At 37.0% G+C, this 20,002-nt stretch overlaps 1 protein-coding gene across 7 annotated transcripts in view; it reads left to right on the plus strand.

Moving 5' to 3' along the window:
- The window catches only part of FANCC (FA complementation group C), a 182,723-nt gene that overhangs the window by 115,209 nt on the left and 47,512 nt on the right, over window positions 1-20,002 (plus strand). For all 7 annotated transcript variants that reach the window (XM_074363066.1, XM_074363067.1, XM_074363063.1 and 4 more), the window contains 2 exons: window positions 7,004-7,117; window positions 8,033-8,097. In XM_074363066.1, coding sequence (XP_074219167.1) covers window positions 7,004-7,117; window positions 8,033-8,097 — 179 coding nt within the window. The remainder of the gene's footprint in view (window positions 1-7,003; window positions 7,118-8,032; window positions 8,098-20,002) is intronic.

Here is a 20,002-nt window from a genome sequence, read left to right on the forward strand (position 1 = left end):
GCAGTCCATTCTACTGAGTTTGATTCAGCTAGTGTTTATCGAACACCTAGTGTGTGAAATGCAGAGGGCTAGTGAACAGTTGCTGTAAGGAACATAAGGACCAGTAAGACAATTCCTTCCTTAGAGAGCCTGTGCGCTACTGAGTAGGCTGAGGAAATTCATAACTACAGTGCAAGGGAGAACTTGGGAGGCATTGTGAGAGAAATACAAACAGGACACCATGGAGATTTCAGAAGAATATGATCTAGCCTATTCCTGGAGCAGGAATCTTGGAGAAAGATGGATTTTCAAAGATAGGTGTAACTTTGGCAGCTGGCAATGGGTGAGGATTGTTAGGTTTCTCAGGAGAAAGAAATGGTATGGCGATGGGAAAGGGCTGGATGGATTTGGTGACCAGCAGAGAGTCTGATGTTACCGAATCACAGGGATCAAAGAGAAAGATTGGGAGAAATAAGTTTGAGCAGGTGGGCTGAGGCCCTGTGGAGGAAGGCTGCACTTAGGAGTCCAGGGAAGGCTTGGAGCAGTAGGGGTGACCGGAGCATTTGCCATGTCTTTGCCCAACCACTGTGGCCCCCTTTCCACTGCCCTTCTCTTATCCCTCTAGTCGTTTTTCTCTGTCCATCCCAGCCAACATTACACACCTTCTCCTCTCTCTCCTTCCTTTGCCTCTTTCCCCTCCCTCTTCCTCTCCTTCCTTGGCTGTCAGAATCATCTCAGAAGGCATCATCTCTAACATGAAGATAACTAATATCTGTTGAGAACTGTCTGCTTCCTGAAGCCTATTTCAAATGTATTTGCTTACTCTGTCCACAGTTTTATATAGTAGTAGTAGTATTTTCATTTTCCAAGAAAAAAAAAAGAAGTCATCATCCTTGGGAGCACTGTGAAGCCCCGCAGTTGGAATTAATCGTTACCTCCTCTGTCCCCACAGTGATGGTCTAACCACCCCCCACTATAGCACTTACACTATAGCATTCTGTCTTATATTATGGATGTTTCTTTCCATCCCTGTCTCCCTTCGTCAGACTGTAGGGGCTCCTCATCCCCATAGCCCCAGTAGAGTGGCTTGAATATGGATCATACTCAATATATGTTTATATATGAATAAGGGGTCCTTTTCTTTATTTATATTATGTAGAAAGAGATAGAGACCAAGGTGGTGGAAATTCTAAAAGACTTTAATGATCGGATGAAGAAATTGTTTGGAGAAGTACAAAATATGTACTCTGTCTCAGTTCAAGAATATTGACCACAATTTGGCTCTCCTAACCCTTTGCCTGAGCAAAAACCACAGGCCTTCTTCCATACCCACACCAGGCGCCAAACCACAGCCTCACTGCTCCAACTTTCCTAACCCGCCTGTGAATGTGCTGCCTGTTACGAGATGGAGCAGATACAGTGAAGCTAGGATGAAAAAGAACACCTGAAAACAAGGGAAATGGATTTTCCCCTGATTTATTTAAAACTTTTCTCCTTGAAAGTTCACTTTCATGGTATAAGCATTTTTAAATGGCTTTTCAAACATTAGCAGAGTTCTTCAAACTTCTACGTGAATCAACATTGGGCTTAAAATGTTCTATGCACAGCTGTGTTGGTTCCTGCACTTTCCACCCTGGAAGTATTTTAGATCACAAGTCAGGGTGATGCATTTGCACATTTTCTTCATCCCCTTCAAATCAGTCTGTTCATTTTCATGCACATCTTTTTGTAGATAATGATTTGTATTGAGAAGCCAAGTTCCCCATCAGTAAAATGATGAGGTTGGAGTAGATCTCTAAGACTGCTTTGTCAGCATTTTGAAACAATCAATTATTCTATTTTATTAATAGGAATTAATTTTTGTCCAAGGGCCAGTGCCTACAAAATCTTTTATTAACAGTTTTGTCTTTAGACTGTTTGCCACTAGGTGGCAGTAAGAAAAATTGTCCTTAGCAATGAGAAGTGCTTATCAATTTTTAGGTTTACTTTATGAGAGACTTGAAGGTCTAAAGTTTGAGGTGTCTGTTTCGAGGTTATACAACCAAAGCCAGGCCTTAGTATGTTGTTTGTAGGACTTAACACTTATTTTCATCCAGGGATGGAACTCTTGCGGCCCTCCATAGCAACTTGTATTAGGGAACTATGGGGAAAAAAACAGACATAAGTTAAGGCATGTAATTTCATTTTACAAAATATTTTTTATGATTAAAAAGTAAGATGTGGTAATGTGGTAATTGTGGAAACTTTGGAAATACAGGTAATATAAAGAAGAAATTTTCCTAGAAATAATATATGTTAACTGTTTGTCATGTTTCTTCCCAGTATTTTTTTGCTTATAAAGTTAATATTTCATTGAACATTCAATTTTTACACATGAACCTTCTAGTTAATGTTACATTGTCTTTTCCTCTGTCATTAAGTATCTTTTTAAATATGATTCATGCTGTTGGATAAGCCATGATGAGTGCAGCCAGTTCAGTGCTGCTGGGTACTTTGGTTGCTTCTAGTTTTTCACTGTTATAAGAAATCCTGCTATGAACCTAAATCTTTCCTTAGGATATATTCTTGGAAATTAAATTACTGGGTAAAAGGATATGAACTTTAATGCTTTGGTTATATATCATCAAGTGACTTCCCAGAAAGGCTTTACAAATCTGTGCTCCCAGCAGCAATGGGCGCCCCTCTGACCACATCCTTGCCAGTGCTGAGTATTAAGGTATAGGGCGGGTTTTCTTTTTCCTTTCTTTAAACAGAGTGGGAGGTGGGGTGGTGAACTAATCTTTATAGCATCTAAGTTTTAAAAAACCAGTTTTAAGCATATCATATAGAAATCTAGGCCAGGACAGGTCTGCCAGGTAAGTTATTTTCATGTTTTCAAGACCTTAAGTGTTAAGAGTCAGCTTGTGTAAGACAGGCGTCATAAATACTCTCTAGGGACCTGTTTATGGTTATTTTAACAGTTACTCGAGTTTGTTTTTTTTTTTAATAGTCCTCAATCACACACTCTGAATCTATTGAATATCCTAGATTTTTTTTTTTTTTTTTTTACACTTCCATTGACTCAAACTACCAGGGAGACTCATGCAGTTTTGGGAAGCTAGCCTCCATGCACTGGTCCAACACCCAGGACGTGAGTGCTTCTGGGTGGCACTGGATTGCAGGGGAAAGCCTTTACATGGTTTTTCTTAAGGCCTGCAGTTTTAACTGACCCTTAACTGACTGCCTTAAAGCTGATTCTCTTCTATCGTCCATACACTGCGATATTTTCCATCCCAACTGGGTCTGCAGTACTTCAGGCTGTAATTTTTGAAGAGTCAATTATGTGAATTATGATAGCAGTTTTATAGGTGGCTTCATTGAAACTTTGCTTAATTGAATTTTATCAGTAACTGAATTTATGGGATTTTAAGTCAGATGCCATGCTTACAGAACTTAGCCCAGTGCTTCACACATGCTAAGCACTCAGAAAACTCTAGCAGTCATGCTTGTTAGAATTCCCTCAGGAAGCGAACACTTAACCAGGTAAATGGGCTAGAAGAGCCTTCTTGGCAGAGGGGCTAGAACACACTAAAGGGGTCAGAGAGCCTTGGGAGCCCCAGACAGGCTAGTGAGAGGAAGTCAGCCCTAGGCACGGCTGCAAAGCCGGTGGGGCCAAGCTTCATTGCTTTGGGGGGAAGTTTGGGCTTCACCGTGTTAAGAGTTATTGGGAGCCATAGAAGGTCTTAAGCTGAATACCAGTCAGATTTGCATTGCTAAACTATTCCAGCTGCTTCAGTGGAGAGCACATAACAGGGAGATTCCTTAGAAGGGTTGGCCATAGAGCAGGTAACCAGCCTTCGGAATATTACTTACTTGGTGCATCTCAGTTTCCTGACCTATGACACAGATTCAGTAATAAAACTTACCCCACAGGCCGTGGGGATTAAATGAGTTGCTACTTGTAAATCATTAGAACAGCTCCCGGCATGTGCATGTCCGAGCTCTAAGTGTTTGTCAGGTGGAATACCAGAAGTCTGGTGACAAAGTCAAGCACTTGCAGTGCTGCCCTCCCTCCATCTAGCATCAGACTGACCTCTGTGAAAAACCCAGACTGCTCCTGGCTGAGCCGTTGGTCGCCTAGTTTCCAAATAAGGAACCTAGGCCTCTTCCCTCCCCCGCCTGGTCTGGCATGGATGTGGCCGGGCCTTCCTTCACCAGATCACCTGCATTGCACCTACACAGGCAGTCGGGTCCCACTCTCCGCTTGCTGAGGGCACCGCGTGTGCTGCTTGCTGTGGTGAACTAAGCAGAATCCACCAGTAAACCCCACCCCTCAAAGGACGCACACTGGCTGTTACTTACCTCCCCTGGCTCTGCCGTGACTGCTTGATCCCCCAGATTGCACTTGGTGTTTGAAAATAACTGGGACATGAACTCTCCAGGGGCTCTTGTTAGCTCCAGTTTGCTTTCTGCATTTATAAAGGACGGCTTTGACCTGAAAGGGAAAAAGGGCAAATATATGCAGGTGGCTTCCACCCAGACTTTTCTTCTCTCTACAAGGAGCTTTTTCATTATCTTGTACCTTATTTAAAAAAAAGTTCTCTTTAACTCTGTAAACTTCCTGTTTTTCTCCCTCTCTAGTGGTTTCATTTTTGTAAATCATATCATGCCTGTTGCTGGATTTTTTTTTTTTTTAAATCATGACTATCTTCTACTGAGTAGTAGTGTTTCCAAGTTACTTTGTTAACTTGCTATGAAATCTACTCTGAGAACAATAGATAGAATCTCACGTTGGGACAGCTGGTTTCAACCTATATTGCTTAGTATTGTTGCCTGGAGTTCTGTTTTGAGGGTATGAGGCAAGTCTGAGCTCACAGGGAGAAGGCAGCGTGATCTACACGGAGGGGTGCAGGCCAGACAGAGGTAGAGTTTACCCCCGAAGAAGGACCGCTGTGAACTGTAGCAAGGAAGAGGAGGGACGGCGCAGAAGTCTTCCTCCGTGTTTCTAATGCTTCATTAAATTCCATGGTGGGCAAAACTTGTCGTATTATTTTATATCTTTTGAATATGTGAAATAGTTTATGATAAAATTTAAATGAATGCCACGAAGCCATGATGGATTAGTGCTGTGCGCCCTCGTTATTCCTGGTGTGTTTGTTGCCCCAGTCTAGTGGGGCCAACCCTTGACCGAGATGATGCGGTCTCCTCCCTAGATCTGACTGCCCTAGGTATTTGTATACGAACTCACATACATTTATACAAATTCATTTTATCTTGTAGTGTGTACTCACAAAATACAGTGCAAGACTTTAAAAAAGAAAAAGGTAAAATGACTCTCGCCTTTAGTATACTAAAAACCAATGGGTTTTACACTTTAGAAGGATCAATTTTATGGTATATGATTATATCTCAATAAATCTGTTATTAAAATGTAAAGTATTTCCAAATAACACTTTCAAAAAGTAAAGGTTTTTTTCCTGATTAAAAAGTAGTGCATACACATATAGAAAACTGGAAAATGTACTGAAGTAGAAAGAAACAAAAGTATATGTACCAATAATAGCACCATCCCAGAGACTGTTAACATTCGGTGATATTTTCTTTCATTATTTTTTCATTCCCGTGTTTGAATTACTTTTATATTGATGAGATCATTTCTTTGTATACAGTTTTGCATCTTCATTTAATGTTATAATATAACCATTTAAAATGCCATCAAATTCTTTACAAGCATTTTAATGGCTTATAATGAACCACTGTTTGGAGGGTATTATAAATTAATCACTCTCTGATATTACACATTTTTCACTATGAGAAATAATAACACTGTAGTGAACATCTTGGACCATAATCCCCAACTTCATATTTGAGTTATTTCCTTAAATGTATGCCAGATCTGTTCAAAGTTCTGAATGCTTTTTAAAACCTTCACTGTACATTCTCAAGTTGTTTTCTGTATGGTGTCTTCAGGTTACAAACCTCCAGACAGACATAGCGCTGGCGGTCAAGCTTGGTAGGGGTGGGTTACAGGCTGTGTTACACTCACTCACTCTCTGTGGGTGCCTTAGTGCAGTTCACAACAGCACCAATGTATGGACACCCATTTGTATTTTTCCAGTAGCTCACACAGAGTGCCTGTTTCAGAGAACCCAGATTACAGATTAAGTAATCATGTCTGTAAAAATCTTTAATTCATTGAGTGAAAAATGATATGTTGATGTTTAAATTTACCCTTTTTGATTATGAGGATGAGCATCTATCCATGTATGTCTTGGGCATCTGTATTTGGTTTTATGAATTATCTGTTCATACCCCTTTTTATTCTCTTAGTATTTGTCATATGATATTTTGCACACTAATTTGTTTCCAGGTGTCTGTATTATCTGTTGTAAATATTCTCCCTATTTTTGCTTATATTATTTTCTGAATAACACAAGTTTTTTTTTATTGTTTTTGTTTTTGAACAAACGATGATTTGTTTGCTTCCTTGATTTTTAGTTTACAAAGTTCTTCCCCATCCAGACATGTGAAAAGTATTTGTATTTTCTTCTTTCTTATTATTTTATTTTTACAATGATCTCTTCAATTTACAGTAAATTCAAGTACATTTTGGTAAGAAACATAAGATAAGAATCTAATTTTTTAAACTAATTTTCCTAACACCATTTATTGCATAAGCTTTCCTTTCCTTTCCTTAGTGATTTATGGTGTATTCCTTATTATGTATTAAATTATCATTTCTACTCTGATAAAAATATTTTATTGAGTTTAAAAACAGTAAAGATCACATTCTTAATATGGTTAATCATTTGTTATATATCTTTTTTACCTTTAATGTTTGTTTAAATTTACTTATTTTTATTAAGTTTATCACTGACTTATTTCTTCTATGTAACTGAATCAAAGTGAACTGGGTATTTGGACAAGTTAAGATTATTCGTTTCATAGAGACTACCCCATTTACATATTACTCAGATTCTAGGCATTGTACATAATGGGCACTAACATTCGTTCTTGAGACCTTTTTCTCTGTTATGTTTTTTAGGGGCTGTTATCTCGTATACTTGCGGCATTCAGATCTGATATAAAAGAAGTTGATCTTTTTACTCAAGGTCTTGGGTATGCACCCGCAGATTACTATCCTGGTTTACTTAAAAATGTGAGTATTTTAAATTTATTAGTATTGAAATTTTCATTGCTTAATGTACCATCAGCCAAAAAGGTAAATGGAAATATTTCACTCCTCCAGGAGAGATGTTTAACTTTTCTGTGTTTATCTCTTCTTACCTTGGATGGACTTATGGCCATGTAAGGAAAAAATGTGAGATGGGAGATTATGAGAAAGAAGAAGGAAACCAGGAGATGTTATTCTAAATCAACCAACTTCTGCCTCCTAACATATCTCATTTATTCTCTCAGAGATTTTGGGGAGAAGAGATTTCCTTAACCAATATAAACACAGCCTTTTACTGTTGGACAAATTTTGTATTTAAAAATAACCTGAAAGGAATTTTATGTTAAAGCAAAATATTCAATAAGTAACAACCTTGTAAATAGTATTTATATTTACATCCTTGTGTTAAAGCTGTGTTTTCTTTTGCCTTAAATTTAGCCAAATTCAAGAAATTTTAATTTATGATCTTAACGTAGCTATTCTAAAAATGTCATGAGATTTTTAATATTTGGTAACTATTCTTGTCTTTTGGAAGCTTTATACATAAATAGCGTTTTTAAAATAAGGAACTAAGTTAAGAAAGAAAAAAGTAAACCAACTTTAATGTGGTTTTATTTTGAACAGATTTGGTTTTAATTTGGGGGAAATTAATGACTTGTCTATTACTTATTTGCTTAGATAGGAATAGAGAGTAACAGACATTAAACATAAAATCCAGATTATTAGTAAATGTGACTTGGCACTGCTCTCTTTTTACTTTGACAAAGTAAAACAAGGAGACGATTGGTGGGGGAGGAGAGTAGGGAATCTCAGCGGAAATATCACTCACACCAAGAAAAACAGAACTGATGTAATCCTGTTTGCAGTGTGAGCTAACCTGCAACTGATTTTGTTTTACAGATGGTTTTATCGTTAGTGTCTGAACTCAGAGAGAATCATCTTAATGGATTTAACACTCAAAGTCGGTAGGTGTTAAACTAAACATCCCCCTTCTCAGGTTTCACAATGTATCGGTTTGGTTATGAGAGAAAAATTTTATAATTCTTAGGAAATGCATGTTCATAGTTATGGTTACGTTCTGTGTGGAGGGATTGTTTTCATGGGATACATGGCAAGTTGGTGAGTTTTATCAAACTTTAAAAAATTACTCTTGTCTGAACTCCGATAGGTCAGTAGCTCATGCAGTGTCTCTTGTGCACCCATTGAGTAAAAAGCCCCACATATTCAGTATGGAACACAAAAGAAAGAGGTGCACAGCTCATGTGAGGGTATATCACACAGTATCAAAATATTTAGAAGGCAACAGATATTTGATGTGCACAAATGACCTGTTTTAAGAACCATAATATTCCAAAATCTAGACTAAACAAATCAAATAGATTCTGACTAATTAAAAGGCAGTTTATCACGTTACAGAATGTTTCTTCACTGCGTGAAGGAATTCAAACTTGTTTCTGTTGGTGAGCATTTCATTTTTAACAAATCGTTAAGAGAAGCTGGAGACTGAGGGAATTTGTGATTTTTTTTTTTTTTTTTGATAAAGCGATTGCCAGTAAAAGCTCTGTCAGAAATGGTCTTTGCCCTCAGCCTTTAGGCGTACTTTGCATTTCATTCCTTAAAGTAAACTATGAAACTCTTAGATGACAACACTGGAGAGAATCTTCATGACATTCGATTTGGCAGGGATATTCTGAATGTGACACCAAGAGCACAAGCAGCATAGAAAAAGTAGATAAACTGGATTTCATTAAAATTAAGAAGTTTATGAATCATTGACTATTATTAAGAAAGCAAAATACAGTGCCTGCTATTTGAATGGACACATTTGGAAATGATATATCTGATAAGGGATTAACATCCAGAATATATGAAGAACTCCTAAAACTCAACAACAACAAAAAACTCAGTTCAAAAATGAGCAAGAGACTTGATTAGACATTACTCCGAAAGATATACAACTGGTGAGTAAGCACATAAAAAGATGCTTACAATTACTAATTATTATGGGAATGCAAATTAAAATCACGGTGAGGTGCTGCATCACCCTTAGCAGGATGGCTATCATTTTAAAAATGAACACGCAAAAGTGGAAAATGAACCATTTTACATTGCTAATGAGAATGTAAAATGGTGCAGCCCCTTGGAAAACAGTTTGGCAGTTCCTCAAAAAGTTAAACATAGAATTACCGTAAGGCCTAGCAATTCCACTCCTTGGTATATATTTAAAAAAACAAACAAGCAAACAAAAAAACTGAAAGCAAGGATTAGAAAAGATATCTGTAAACCAATGTTCATAGCAATATTATTCACAATAGCTAAAAGGTGGAAAGAACCCAGTGTCCATCAGCAGAATTGGATAAACAAAATGTGGTTTATAAAGACAAAAGAATACAATTTAGCCATAAAAAGGAATAAAATTTTTGTATATGCAAGAACATGGATGAACCTTGAAAACATGCTCAGTGAAATAGACCAGACAGAGAAGGACAAATACTGTATGATTTCACTTATATGAGGTACCTAGAATAGGCAAATTCATAGAGACAGAAAACAGAATAGAGGTTATCGGGGGCCTGAGGGAATGGAGTTATTATTTAATGGGTACATAGTTTATGTTAGGAGTAATTAAAAAAAGCTTTGGGTATGGACTATGGTGATGGTTACACAGTGGGTGAATGTATAGCCATGGAGTGGTTACCACTTATAAATGGTTTAAATGATAACTATTATGTATGTTTTACCACAGTGAAAAAAAAAGAAGAAGAAAAAAATGTGATACCACTGTACACCCCCCTTAAATGACTAAAATTGAAAACACTCACATTAGCATGTGTTGGAGAGGATATGGAACTACCTGATTTTTCAGACACTGTTTTTAAGAGTATGAGTGGTATGACCACTCTGGTAAACAGTGTGGTTTATTATAAAGTTAAACATACACTTACCATTCAACCCACCAGTTCCACTGTTGAATATTAACTCATGACAAATGAAAAAATAGATATTCATAATTATTTCTATATAAATATTCATAGCTGCTTGAGTGTTCAAAACCAGAAACAATCCAAAGAACCATCTACAAGTGAATGCATAAACAAATAAAAATTCATCTTTTATCACTATTAAAAAAAAATGAAAAGACAGGTCATAGACTGTGAGAAAATATTTTCAAATCATCTATCTGATAAGGGGCTTATATCTAGAATATACACAGGACCCAGTAATAAGAAGACAAATAACCTGGTTAAAAAATAGGCAAAAGATTGGAATACAGGTCATCAAATATATATATATATACAATGGCTAAGAAGCACATAAATACTTGTATAGGAATGTTCATAGTGGCATTATTCATAATGGACAAAAAATGGAAGCAACCCAAATATCCATCAGCTCATGAAAGGAAGAACAAAATATGGTATGCTCATACAATAGAATAATACTGTTCCTCAGTAAAAAAGGAACAACTGATTTATGCTATAACATGTGTGAACCTCAAAAGTATTATGCTTAGTGAAAAAAGCCAGTCATGAAAGACTACATATTGTATGATTCCATTTTTATCGAATGTTCAGAGTAGACACATTACACTATAAAGACAGAAAGTAGATTAGTTGTTTCCTGAAGCTAGAGGTAAGAACAGATAATTTTGTGTCCAAATTAGCACAAAAGATCTTGAGGTGATAGAAATGTCCTGAAAGTGGATAATAATGGTAGTTGTCCAACTCAGTAATTTGTTCAAAATCTTTGAATAGTACATTTCAAATAGGTGCATTTTGTGGCGTATAAAGTATGCCTTAAAAAGTAATAAGAACCCCTAGAGTGCATGGAAAGCATTTACAATCATTTACACATCAGGGAAAGACTTTGATTTAGCCTTAAGGTGAATGTTGAATAATGGATATTTTAAATGATAGAATTAAAAATTATTGAAAGGGACTTAAAAAATCAATAGGATGCAGTGTATATGCCCTACACCAATAGGATGCCATAGGATGCCCTACACCAAACTCCCAACATTTGTGAAGTTGATGATTTTTTTAAAATGCAGCTAAGAATAAACAAAAACAAACAAAAAGGCTATTAACAAATGGAAAAGACCAGCCAGACTTAGAAGATATTTGCAACTTATAAAACAGCAAATGATTTGCATGTAAACTATACAGACACCTCCTACAAATCAGTCATAAAGTGGCAAGCACTCCAGTATGGAAGTGGACAAGAAATATAAGCTAGTCACTACCAAAAGAGGAAGACTAAATAAATAATAAACATTAAAAAAAATTCTTCAGGAGTGATGTCAGCAAAATGGCAGAGTAGGAAATTCCCAGCCAAGGAACAAGTGTTCCCTCACAGAGATGGTGACTTAACAGTAGTGTATGACCCAAAGAGCCCTTATGAGAATTTCAGAAACCAATTACAGAGTCACAATACCCCTGGCAAGTTCAAAGTCAAGCAGAGAGTGGAATGTGTCCAGTGTTCTGGCTTTTGGAGGGTTACCTGAGAGATTGCCATCTGTCTTGCTTGACTCTGACCACTGACAGGGAGTCTGCACATTTTCAGTGACTGGGACTTGTGGAGTGTTGAAGAGAGCTCAGCTGCTTTTTACAGCACCAGAGAACTGTCAGTGCCACAGACAGGTTGACTCAGGTCAACGTGATTATTATACAGTACCCAACTCACAACTTCTCTTTTAGGGTGGGAGGGTGGGAAGAGAAGAGTGGAATGTGCTTGCAATGTTCTAACTTTTAAATGGGCTACCCTAGAGATTGGTTTCAGTCTTCCCTGACTTGAAAACAATAACAGAACCAGCATACTTTGGATGTGTGGGAGGCTACACAGAACAAGAGAGCTTAGTGGTTTGTTGCAGCATCGGAGAACCTGCAGTACCACAGTTAAACACTAGAGGGAGGAGATCATACGCTCCTGAAAAAGAAACTGGCAAAGTTGTCTAATTGGGAAATTTTGTGCACAAGCCCAGAGAAGAGGCATCCCCAGAAAATGTTTGAAGGATCCCCAGACTCCCTAGCCAGGTTGATTAGTGAAAGTCTTCCTCTGTACAGAGCCAGTCCATGAAGACTGGGAGAGGTGACTTTCTTCAAATCCACAAAACACAACAAAAAATAAGGCGGCACACAAGGAAACAGAAAAACATGGCCCAATCAAAGGAACAAAAATAATCTCCATAAACCACCCTAGAGAAACAGAGGTCTATGAATTCCTTGGCAAAGAATTCAGAATAATCATTCTAAAGGAGCTCAGTGCACTGCAATAGAATACCGATAAACAACTAAACAAAATCAGAAAAATGATGCAAGAACAAAATAGGAATATCAACAAAGAGAAATCATTGAAATACAACCAAACATATTCTGGAGCTGAAGAATACAATAATTGACTTGAGAAAAACAAAGGAAGGGTTCAGCAGTAGATTTTATCAAGCACTTAACTTGAAGATGTGTTCTTTGAAATTACTAAATTAGGGGAATAAAAAGAAAAATGAATAAAGAAAAGAAAATTAAGCCTAAGAACTTATGGTGCATCGTCAAGTAGAACAATTATATGCATTGTGGGAGTCCCAGAAGTAGAAGAGAGAAAGAAAAGCGCAGACAGCTTACTCAATCTGAGGAAGGAATTGGGCATCCAAATTCAAGAAGCTTAAATAACTTTAAGATGAACCAAAAAGGCCCACACCAAATCTTCTTGTAATCAAACTGTCAAAAGTCAAAGACAGGGAGTTGCTGGCAAAGAAGTGAAAGACAGAGAATGTTGACAGCAGCAAGAAAAAAACAACTCATCACAAGGAAGCTCCCAAAAGATCATCAGTGGATTACTCAGCGGACACATTAAGGCCAGAAGGGAGTGGGATGACATATTCAAAGTGCTAAAAGTAAAAACCTGCCAAACAATATGATTATGTTCTGCCAGATGTCCTCCAAAAGTGAAGGAGAAATTAAGACCTTCCTGGATAAACAAAAGCTGAGGGAGTTCATCACCACTAGACTTGTCTTAGGAATTGTTAAAGGGAATTTTTCAAGTTGAAACAGAAGGACTGTAGGCAGCAACACAAGAGCATACAAAACTCTCTTTAACCAGCCTTAGGCTGCTTAGTATGTGTTCCTCTCTGCAGTATTTTTTCCCTTTATTTACGTCTTTTTGAAGTCTACTTATTCTTAATTATACTGATCTCTTTAGACTTTTTTCTCAGAATTATTTGTGCTTTTTATTTTCTCACCCTTGGACAGGAGAAGACAGTAGTTCAGAAAAGTATCTAAACTCTGCTGACCACAGTCAGGAGGTCCTGCTGGAAGACGTTAGCAGATCTTCACTTTATAGCTCAGAAACTTCCATTTGTATCAGATTGAGCCATTTTGTGGGTAGGTTCATTTCTAAATTCATGACTATTTCTTCATTAAGGATTTTTTTTTTAATAATGTGGACAAATTGCCTGTGCAAAGCAAAGTCCACTGAAGGATGTCATGCTGGTACCCCAGCTGGCAGTAGCAGCAAGGATAAATGGTGGTTAATTTAGTTAGTAGTTTAGGGCATTCTTAGTCAAGGCAAACCTATGATTTAAAGAGTAAAATCCTTAACTGAATTTACTGAGAATATGAGATGCCTGTGCTTAATAGAATGTCCTCTGGACACTGACACGTCTGATACATTCCTAATTTGCTCTGCTGAATGATATTTTCTACGGAGTTTTGTTTTTTGTTTTTTCCTTTTCAGAAAGTTAGAATTCAACCAGAGAAATTTCTTGTGGATATTTTTCTGAATGTGTTGAGTTTTTAGGGAAATTCAGTCTGTTGGATTAGGTTCATTTATACTTACCAGAAGATTGAATTTAAAAAGGAATTTGATACCAGCATACTTTTTGAGTCTCTTTATGAGCTTTGAAAATTCTGCTTTTAAGACCTAATAGCAGGAAGTTCTGTTCTTCATCCATTAAAGAACCTGGGTCCCTAAAAGCTTGTGTGAGACTCAGAACTCTTAAGTCCACAATTTTCTAGTGAATTATAAATTCAAACAAGTGTGTTCTCTTGAGTAGAAACTGATTTCACAGAATCAGGTAGTGGAATGGCATTATGATAACATTTGAAAGAGCTGCCAAACATGCTGGAGCCATTATAGATGTTGCTGTCATAAGTTATTATAATACTCAAAATGTGTATCATAGTAATATGCAAGTTTTTCCTACAGTATATCTGAAGTTATCTATCCATTTGTAAGATTTAACGGTAAAAAGAAGTTGAATACAGCATAATAGGCGAGATACTTTCAGGTACACTTGAATCCAGATATTCCTATTATTTATGAAATTTGGATTTTATCATTATTTTCCTTCTCTAGTAGGACTTAAAATGTTCAAACAACCCAAAGCCTCTCAGACTTGCTCTACTGCTTTTCTCTGTGGTTTGGTTTTTTTATAGAGGGTTTCTACATTTTTCTTCCTTTTTGCCACTTGAATGTTTCAAGTTCATTTCAAAAGGTTCAAAAGCCTCATAGAAGATATAGAAATTAATCTAATAACCTCAATGTATAAATTGTCAGAGGAACAAAAGGAAATAAAATAGGAAAATCTGTTTGGTTCCCTTTTGCATTATTTTTAGAGGCCTGATAAATGGTCTTGTCACGGTACTTTAAATAGAGTTTCACTTGCCACCAAGTAAAATCAACAGTTTAGTGACAGAATGTTTAAAATCTCTTGCTCTTTGCTACAAACTGTCTAGAAGGAGTGACATTCTGGACTTTGTGAGCATCATCAGTTTATCTTGTAGTTCCATGGTTTGCTGCAGATGGTTTGGAAACTACAGTACAACCACATGGAAGGATGTCTCCAGCAGTATGTGGTTGCCATTGAGCCTCCTGCAGCTGAGTTCTTGTGCAAAAATCATTTGGAAGGGCTGCCCTGGCAATCAGTCAAGACCTAATGCTTAGTGTAATGCAGTCTGGAAAGTATTGCGTAACTCCGACCGAAGTTGGATTTTCACACTCTGGCAGTCTTTGGCCAAAAGAGGGAGCCTTGAAGGCTGCGAGCACTTTGAAGCTTTTCGGAAGACTCACTTGGCCTGCTTGCATTTTGGTAGAACCAAGAGCTACCTGTTTAAATGAAACTTTAGAATGTTTCAGGAAAGTAATCTTGGACTTTTTTCAGCCTGGTTGAGATACAGTCTGCAGCCCATAAGTGCCAGTACTTGATAAATGCCCTTCATGCTGTGGTCATCTCTTTCATCCACCCAGTCACCAGTGATAGTCTCTGACCCATCAGCCTTTCTCTTAAGATAATGAGAGGAAAGTTGTACTTACAGGTCTTTTACAGAGGAGGACTGATGAGTCTAGGCTGTAAGAGGGCAAGATCTCCTCCTATATTTCAGAGTTCTGAATTTATTAGGAATGCATGTAACTCCCAGGTGTATTTTTTTAACTTCTCAAACATTCATAGAGTCCTTACTCTTTGCAAAATATATAAACAAGCTCCTTTTTTCTTTTTTTAACAGACGTACTGGGGATTGAACCCAGGACCTCATGCTTGCTAAGCATGTGCTCTACCACTGAGCTATACCAGCCCCCAAAGTATACAAACAGAAAAGCATTCTACATTACACACAAGCACAACAACTTTCTCCTCCCTTATCCTACCCACTGAGCTTGTATATCCCCAAAATGTAAGGTTTTGTGTTTTTTGTATTTTTTTTTTTTTACAACTCAGGCTAAATATATCTTTTTGTTAACTTAGAAGATGCACTCAAAAACACATGAATTAATTTTAGGTCTAAAACCACCTAGATGGTGAGTTAGAGAAAGATGATAGAGCACTGTGGAAGATAAATGCTATTGAAGAGACCTCAATCATTTTGGAAAGTGGTAAAGAATAAGTTAGTTTTAGAAGGGGTGAATATTTGAGGAGAAAAGACAGTGTTCACACATAAGAAATCATTGTGTAGTTCAACAAAAAAAAATTATCTTTTTGAAAACTTTACTGTTGATTATCAAGAAAATAATACAGCTCAACTAATAATTCATAGGAATTAATAAAAATGTAAACCTTAAATGCAGTTCTATCATGCTTCCATAAACTATTCAGATTATCATTAGAGATTGATACCTAGTTGCGGGGACTGCTATTAAAGGGTAGAGCAGTGTTTCTCAGACTTCAGTGTGCATAAGAATCCCCTGGAAGAATGTAAACAGATTCCTTGGCCTCACTCCCAGGGATGCGGATGCTGCTGATTCCAAGCACCACACGTTTAGTAGCTCCGATGTGGAGAACATGAACAGATTCTGAAGACTAAAGTATAAGACCTATGAGGCATAGCAGCTCCCATAGTTAGTTAGGAGATTAAAATGAAAATGTGATGTAAAAAACTAAATCAAATGATGAACTGAGCACCCGAATGTCCTGGCATTCACTAAGCTCCTAACTTCTAGAAATGACAGGGGAATTTTAGCAATTAAATATTATAATACTGTAAAGCAAAGGAGGCTTTTGATGACCCACAAATTATGAGAAGGGCTTAAAATAATAGGTAGTGGGATATTTTTTTAAGGCAAATATCACAGCCCAAAAAGGCTTGCAAGACAGACTACTTCAAACAGTAAGGGTTACTTTGCAAGTGGATTAAAGGAATAGGGGGTACCTGGAAGCCAGCAAGATGCTTGTTGGACTACTGCAGTAATAGTAGCCAACTGGCTAGTCCCTCATACACTCCTCCTCTTTATCCACTGTCCCCAAACAAGAGACAGCAGAGGTGTCCTGTTTCCAACAAGAAGGAGGGAGAAACCTTTGGAGGATAACAAGCACCAAGTGGCTATCACCTGCCAGCAGTTTGGGGGTGCTCTAATGCCCCGAGTTTATTGGCAACGCCAACCAGCACTACATCCTGACCCTCCCAACAAGTACTGGAGGGGGGCTGCATGGAACAGAGCTTTCTTGGAGAGGCTAATGTGGAATCCCAAATTCCAGAAAGAGCAAATGAACAAAAATCACCAGATAGTTGCAGAAAGTTGACACCATAAGGAAAAATGAACCAAATGTAACAAATAGAAAATGCAAATTTACCAACTATATGCCTTCCCTAGGATGAGTAAATGGATTTTTTTTTAAAAAGGAATAATGAATTGTATTAAGAATAGTAAGAGAAACGATCATATCCTTGAAATACAAGTAAGCTGTTTTTCCCTAAAGAGGGGACTTATGGGGGAGGGGGAGAAAATTCAGTAAACAGGCTGAATAGGAGATACAGCTGAATAACGGACACTGACTTCAAAGATTGAGCTGAGTAGTTCTCCTAGCATACAGTATGAAAGGACAAAGAAAAGGAAAGTAAGAAAAGTTTTTAACTTTTTTATACAGTGATCAAAGCGGGATGTCAGGGAAGATAGTGGATTAGGAAGTACCAGAAATCCATTGCTTCACCTAGACAAAAATTTTAGGGACAGAATCTGTCTGATGTAATTATTTTAAGACTCTGTAGTCTATTTGAAGATTTGCAGCTTTCAGGGTAATGCTTGGCCAGTATATCGTGGCTAATTTCAGCCATTATCACGGTGGAGGTTACCCATCATCAACCCGCAAGACCTGTGGCAGGCAGCTCTACCAGCATTCCTAGATAGGCATGCCAGGAGCAGGGTGAGTAGTACTTGATGAATTTTGGTGTGTAGTATCGAAGGGGAATATGTGCAATTATGTGAAGAGGCTATTAAAATATTCCTGCCATTTTAAACTACATATCTATGTGGAGTTAGACTGTCCATATAGTTCAGTCAAAATAATGTATTGCAACAAGTTGAATGCAGAAGTAAATACAAGAATCCAACTTTTCTTTCAGGCCATATAGGAAAGAGATTTGCAAACATGTAAAAGAGTGCCACTCTTTTCATTAAATATTTATTTGTTTTATAAAATGTATTATTTAACAAAAAAGGTTATTCATGTTAACATCAAATGGATTTATTATTATTACTTCTAGTGAGTTAATAAATATTTTAGATACCTGTTTTAATTTCAAACTTGATAAATACCGATATTGATAACCTCAGAAACAAAAGCTATTTGGTGTTCCCAGTAATTTTTAAGAGTTTAATGCTGTTTGAAACTCAAAAAGTCTGAAAACTACTGTACTATACTGAAGATCACAGTAAGCATTCCCCATTTATGTACGTTACTACTAGCTTTTTAGTGCCTGACTCTGAAGTATATGCTGACAGGCAGAGCTCACTAGATATTGAAGGAAATCAGACTAAGCATATAGCATGAAAAGTAAAAACCAATAATAATAGAGAAAAAGATTATTTATAGAAAGGAACATCTAGAATAAATTAATATCAGTGTCCCTATTAAAATAAAGGGTAATATATCCATTAAGCAAGAACAGGATGCTATTTTTTTAAAAAAGAAGAATATCCAGAGAGTGAAAAAAACAGTTTTTGGAAATTAATAGAGAGTGATAATGGAAAACATAATAAAAGATTGGAAGATAAAATTGGACAATTCTTTCAAAATCTAGAGCAAAAAGACCAAGAGATGAAAAAAAGAAAAGAGAAGAGAGAACTGTAGTTCAGTATCCAAAAATCAGAGTTCCCAGAAAGAGAACAGAGAAAAGAATGGTAGAAAATCATCAAAGAAATAATTTAAAAGATCTTTCCTGATTTAAGGTCCACTGAGCGTCCATCACGATGCATAGCAATGAATGCATACCAACGCACATCAATGTGAAATTTCAGAAGGAATATCCAAAAGCTTCCAGGAAGTTAAAAAAAAAAAAAAAGACTTCTATAAAGAATCAGGATTCATAATAGCATGGGATTTTTCAAGAAGGTAAAAGACAGTAGACCCACACTGTCACAATTCGCTAGGAAAATTACCAGAATTCCGTACTCGGCCAAACCATCAATCAAGTGTGAGAATAAAATAAAGGTATTTCCAGACATGCAAAAGTGTCAGGTACTTTACCCATCATGTACCTTTTCTCACATACGAAGAATGAACCAAGGAATAAGAAGATATGGGATCCAGGAGAGAAGTGAAGGAAATCCCCAGGGTGGAGCTCCCAAGATTACTCAACAGAGGAAGTGAAAAACAACCTGTCCAGGTTGGAACAGGTCAGAAGGTTCTAGGAGAAATTTCCTTAAGAAGATGAAATGGTAGAATATCAGATATGTTTGAATGTATTATGAGGAGATTACATACATGGATAAGAGTTTGGAGTTAAAGTAATAATCAGTGCAAAAAAATAAAAAAGAAGCAGACAAGCCAAATAATAGTCATTAAACCCAGGCAAAACAACGTACTGAGTATCTAAAGAATGAATTAGGCTTCAGAGTGGTTGCCTCTGAAATCAGAAAATGGGAGTGGGAGTGCTTTTTCAAAAGCTACTGTTTTTCATGCACTTTGAAGAGTTATTTAACTCTTCAAAGATATGTAAGATAGTTGTATCTGTAAATTTGATAAAAGTAAAGAAAGTTAAACAACAAAAAAAAACGCCCGACTTCCTTCTCCCCTCCAACATTCCCTCTGGTCTTGCTGCCTTGGCCTCTGGGTTGTACTCAGCTACTCCAGGCCTCTGTGTTTGCTTTACGTCTGTCTACAACATTTTTCTCCAGGATACAAATATGGTTTGTTTATACTCCTCCTTTAGATCTCTGCCTTCACACTCCCCTCAGTAAATTCCTGCCCTCCTTAACCCCTTAATGCACTGAACTTTCAGCATCGCACTTGGTGTCATCTGGCATTTCATTCTTTCCATTACTACGCTTTGTCTTTGCTTTTGTATCATGACCATCGCAAACAGCCTCGAATATAGGAAGGGTTTCAAAAAATATTTATTAAATGAATGAATAGGACAGTGTGCACTATTTTAAAATAAATTC

The sequence above is a fragment of the Camelus bactrianus genome, chromosome 4 (assembly GCF_048773025.1).
Source record: "Camelus bactrianus isolate YW-2024 breed Bactrian camel chromosome 4, ASM4877302v1, whole genome shotgun sequence".
Classification (NCBI taxonomy): Eukaryota; Metazoa; Chordata; class Mammalia; order Artiodactyla; family Camelidae; genus Camelus; species Camelus bactrianus.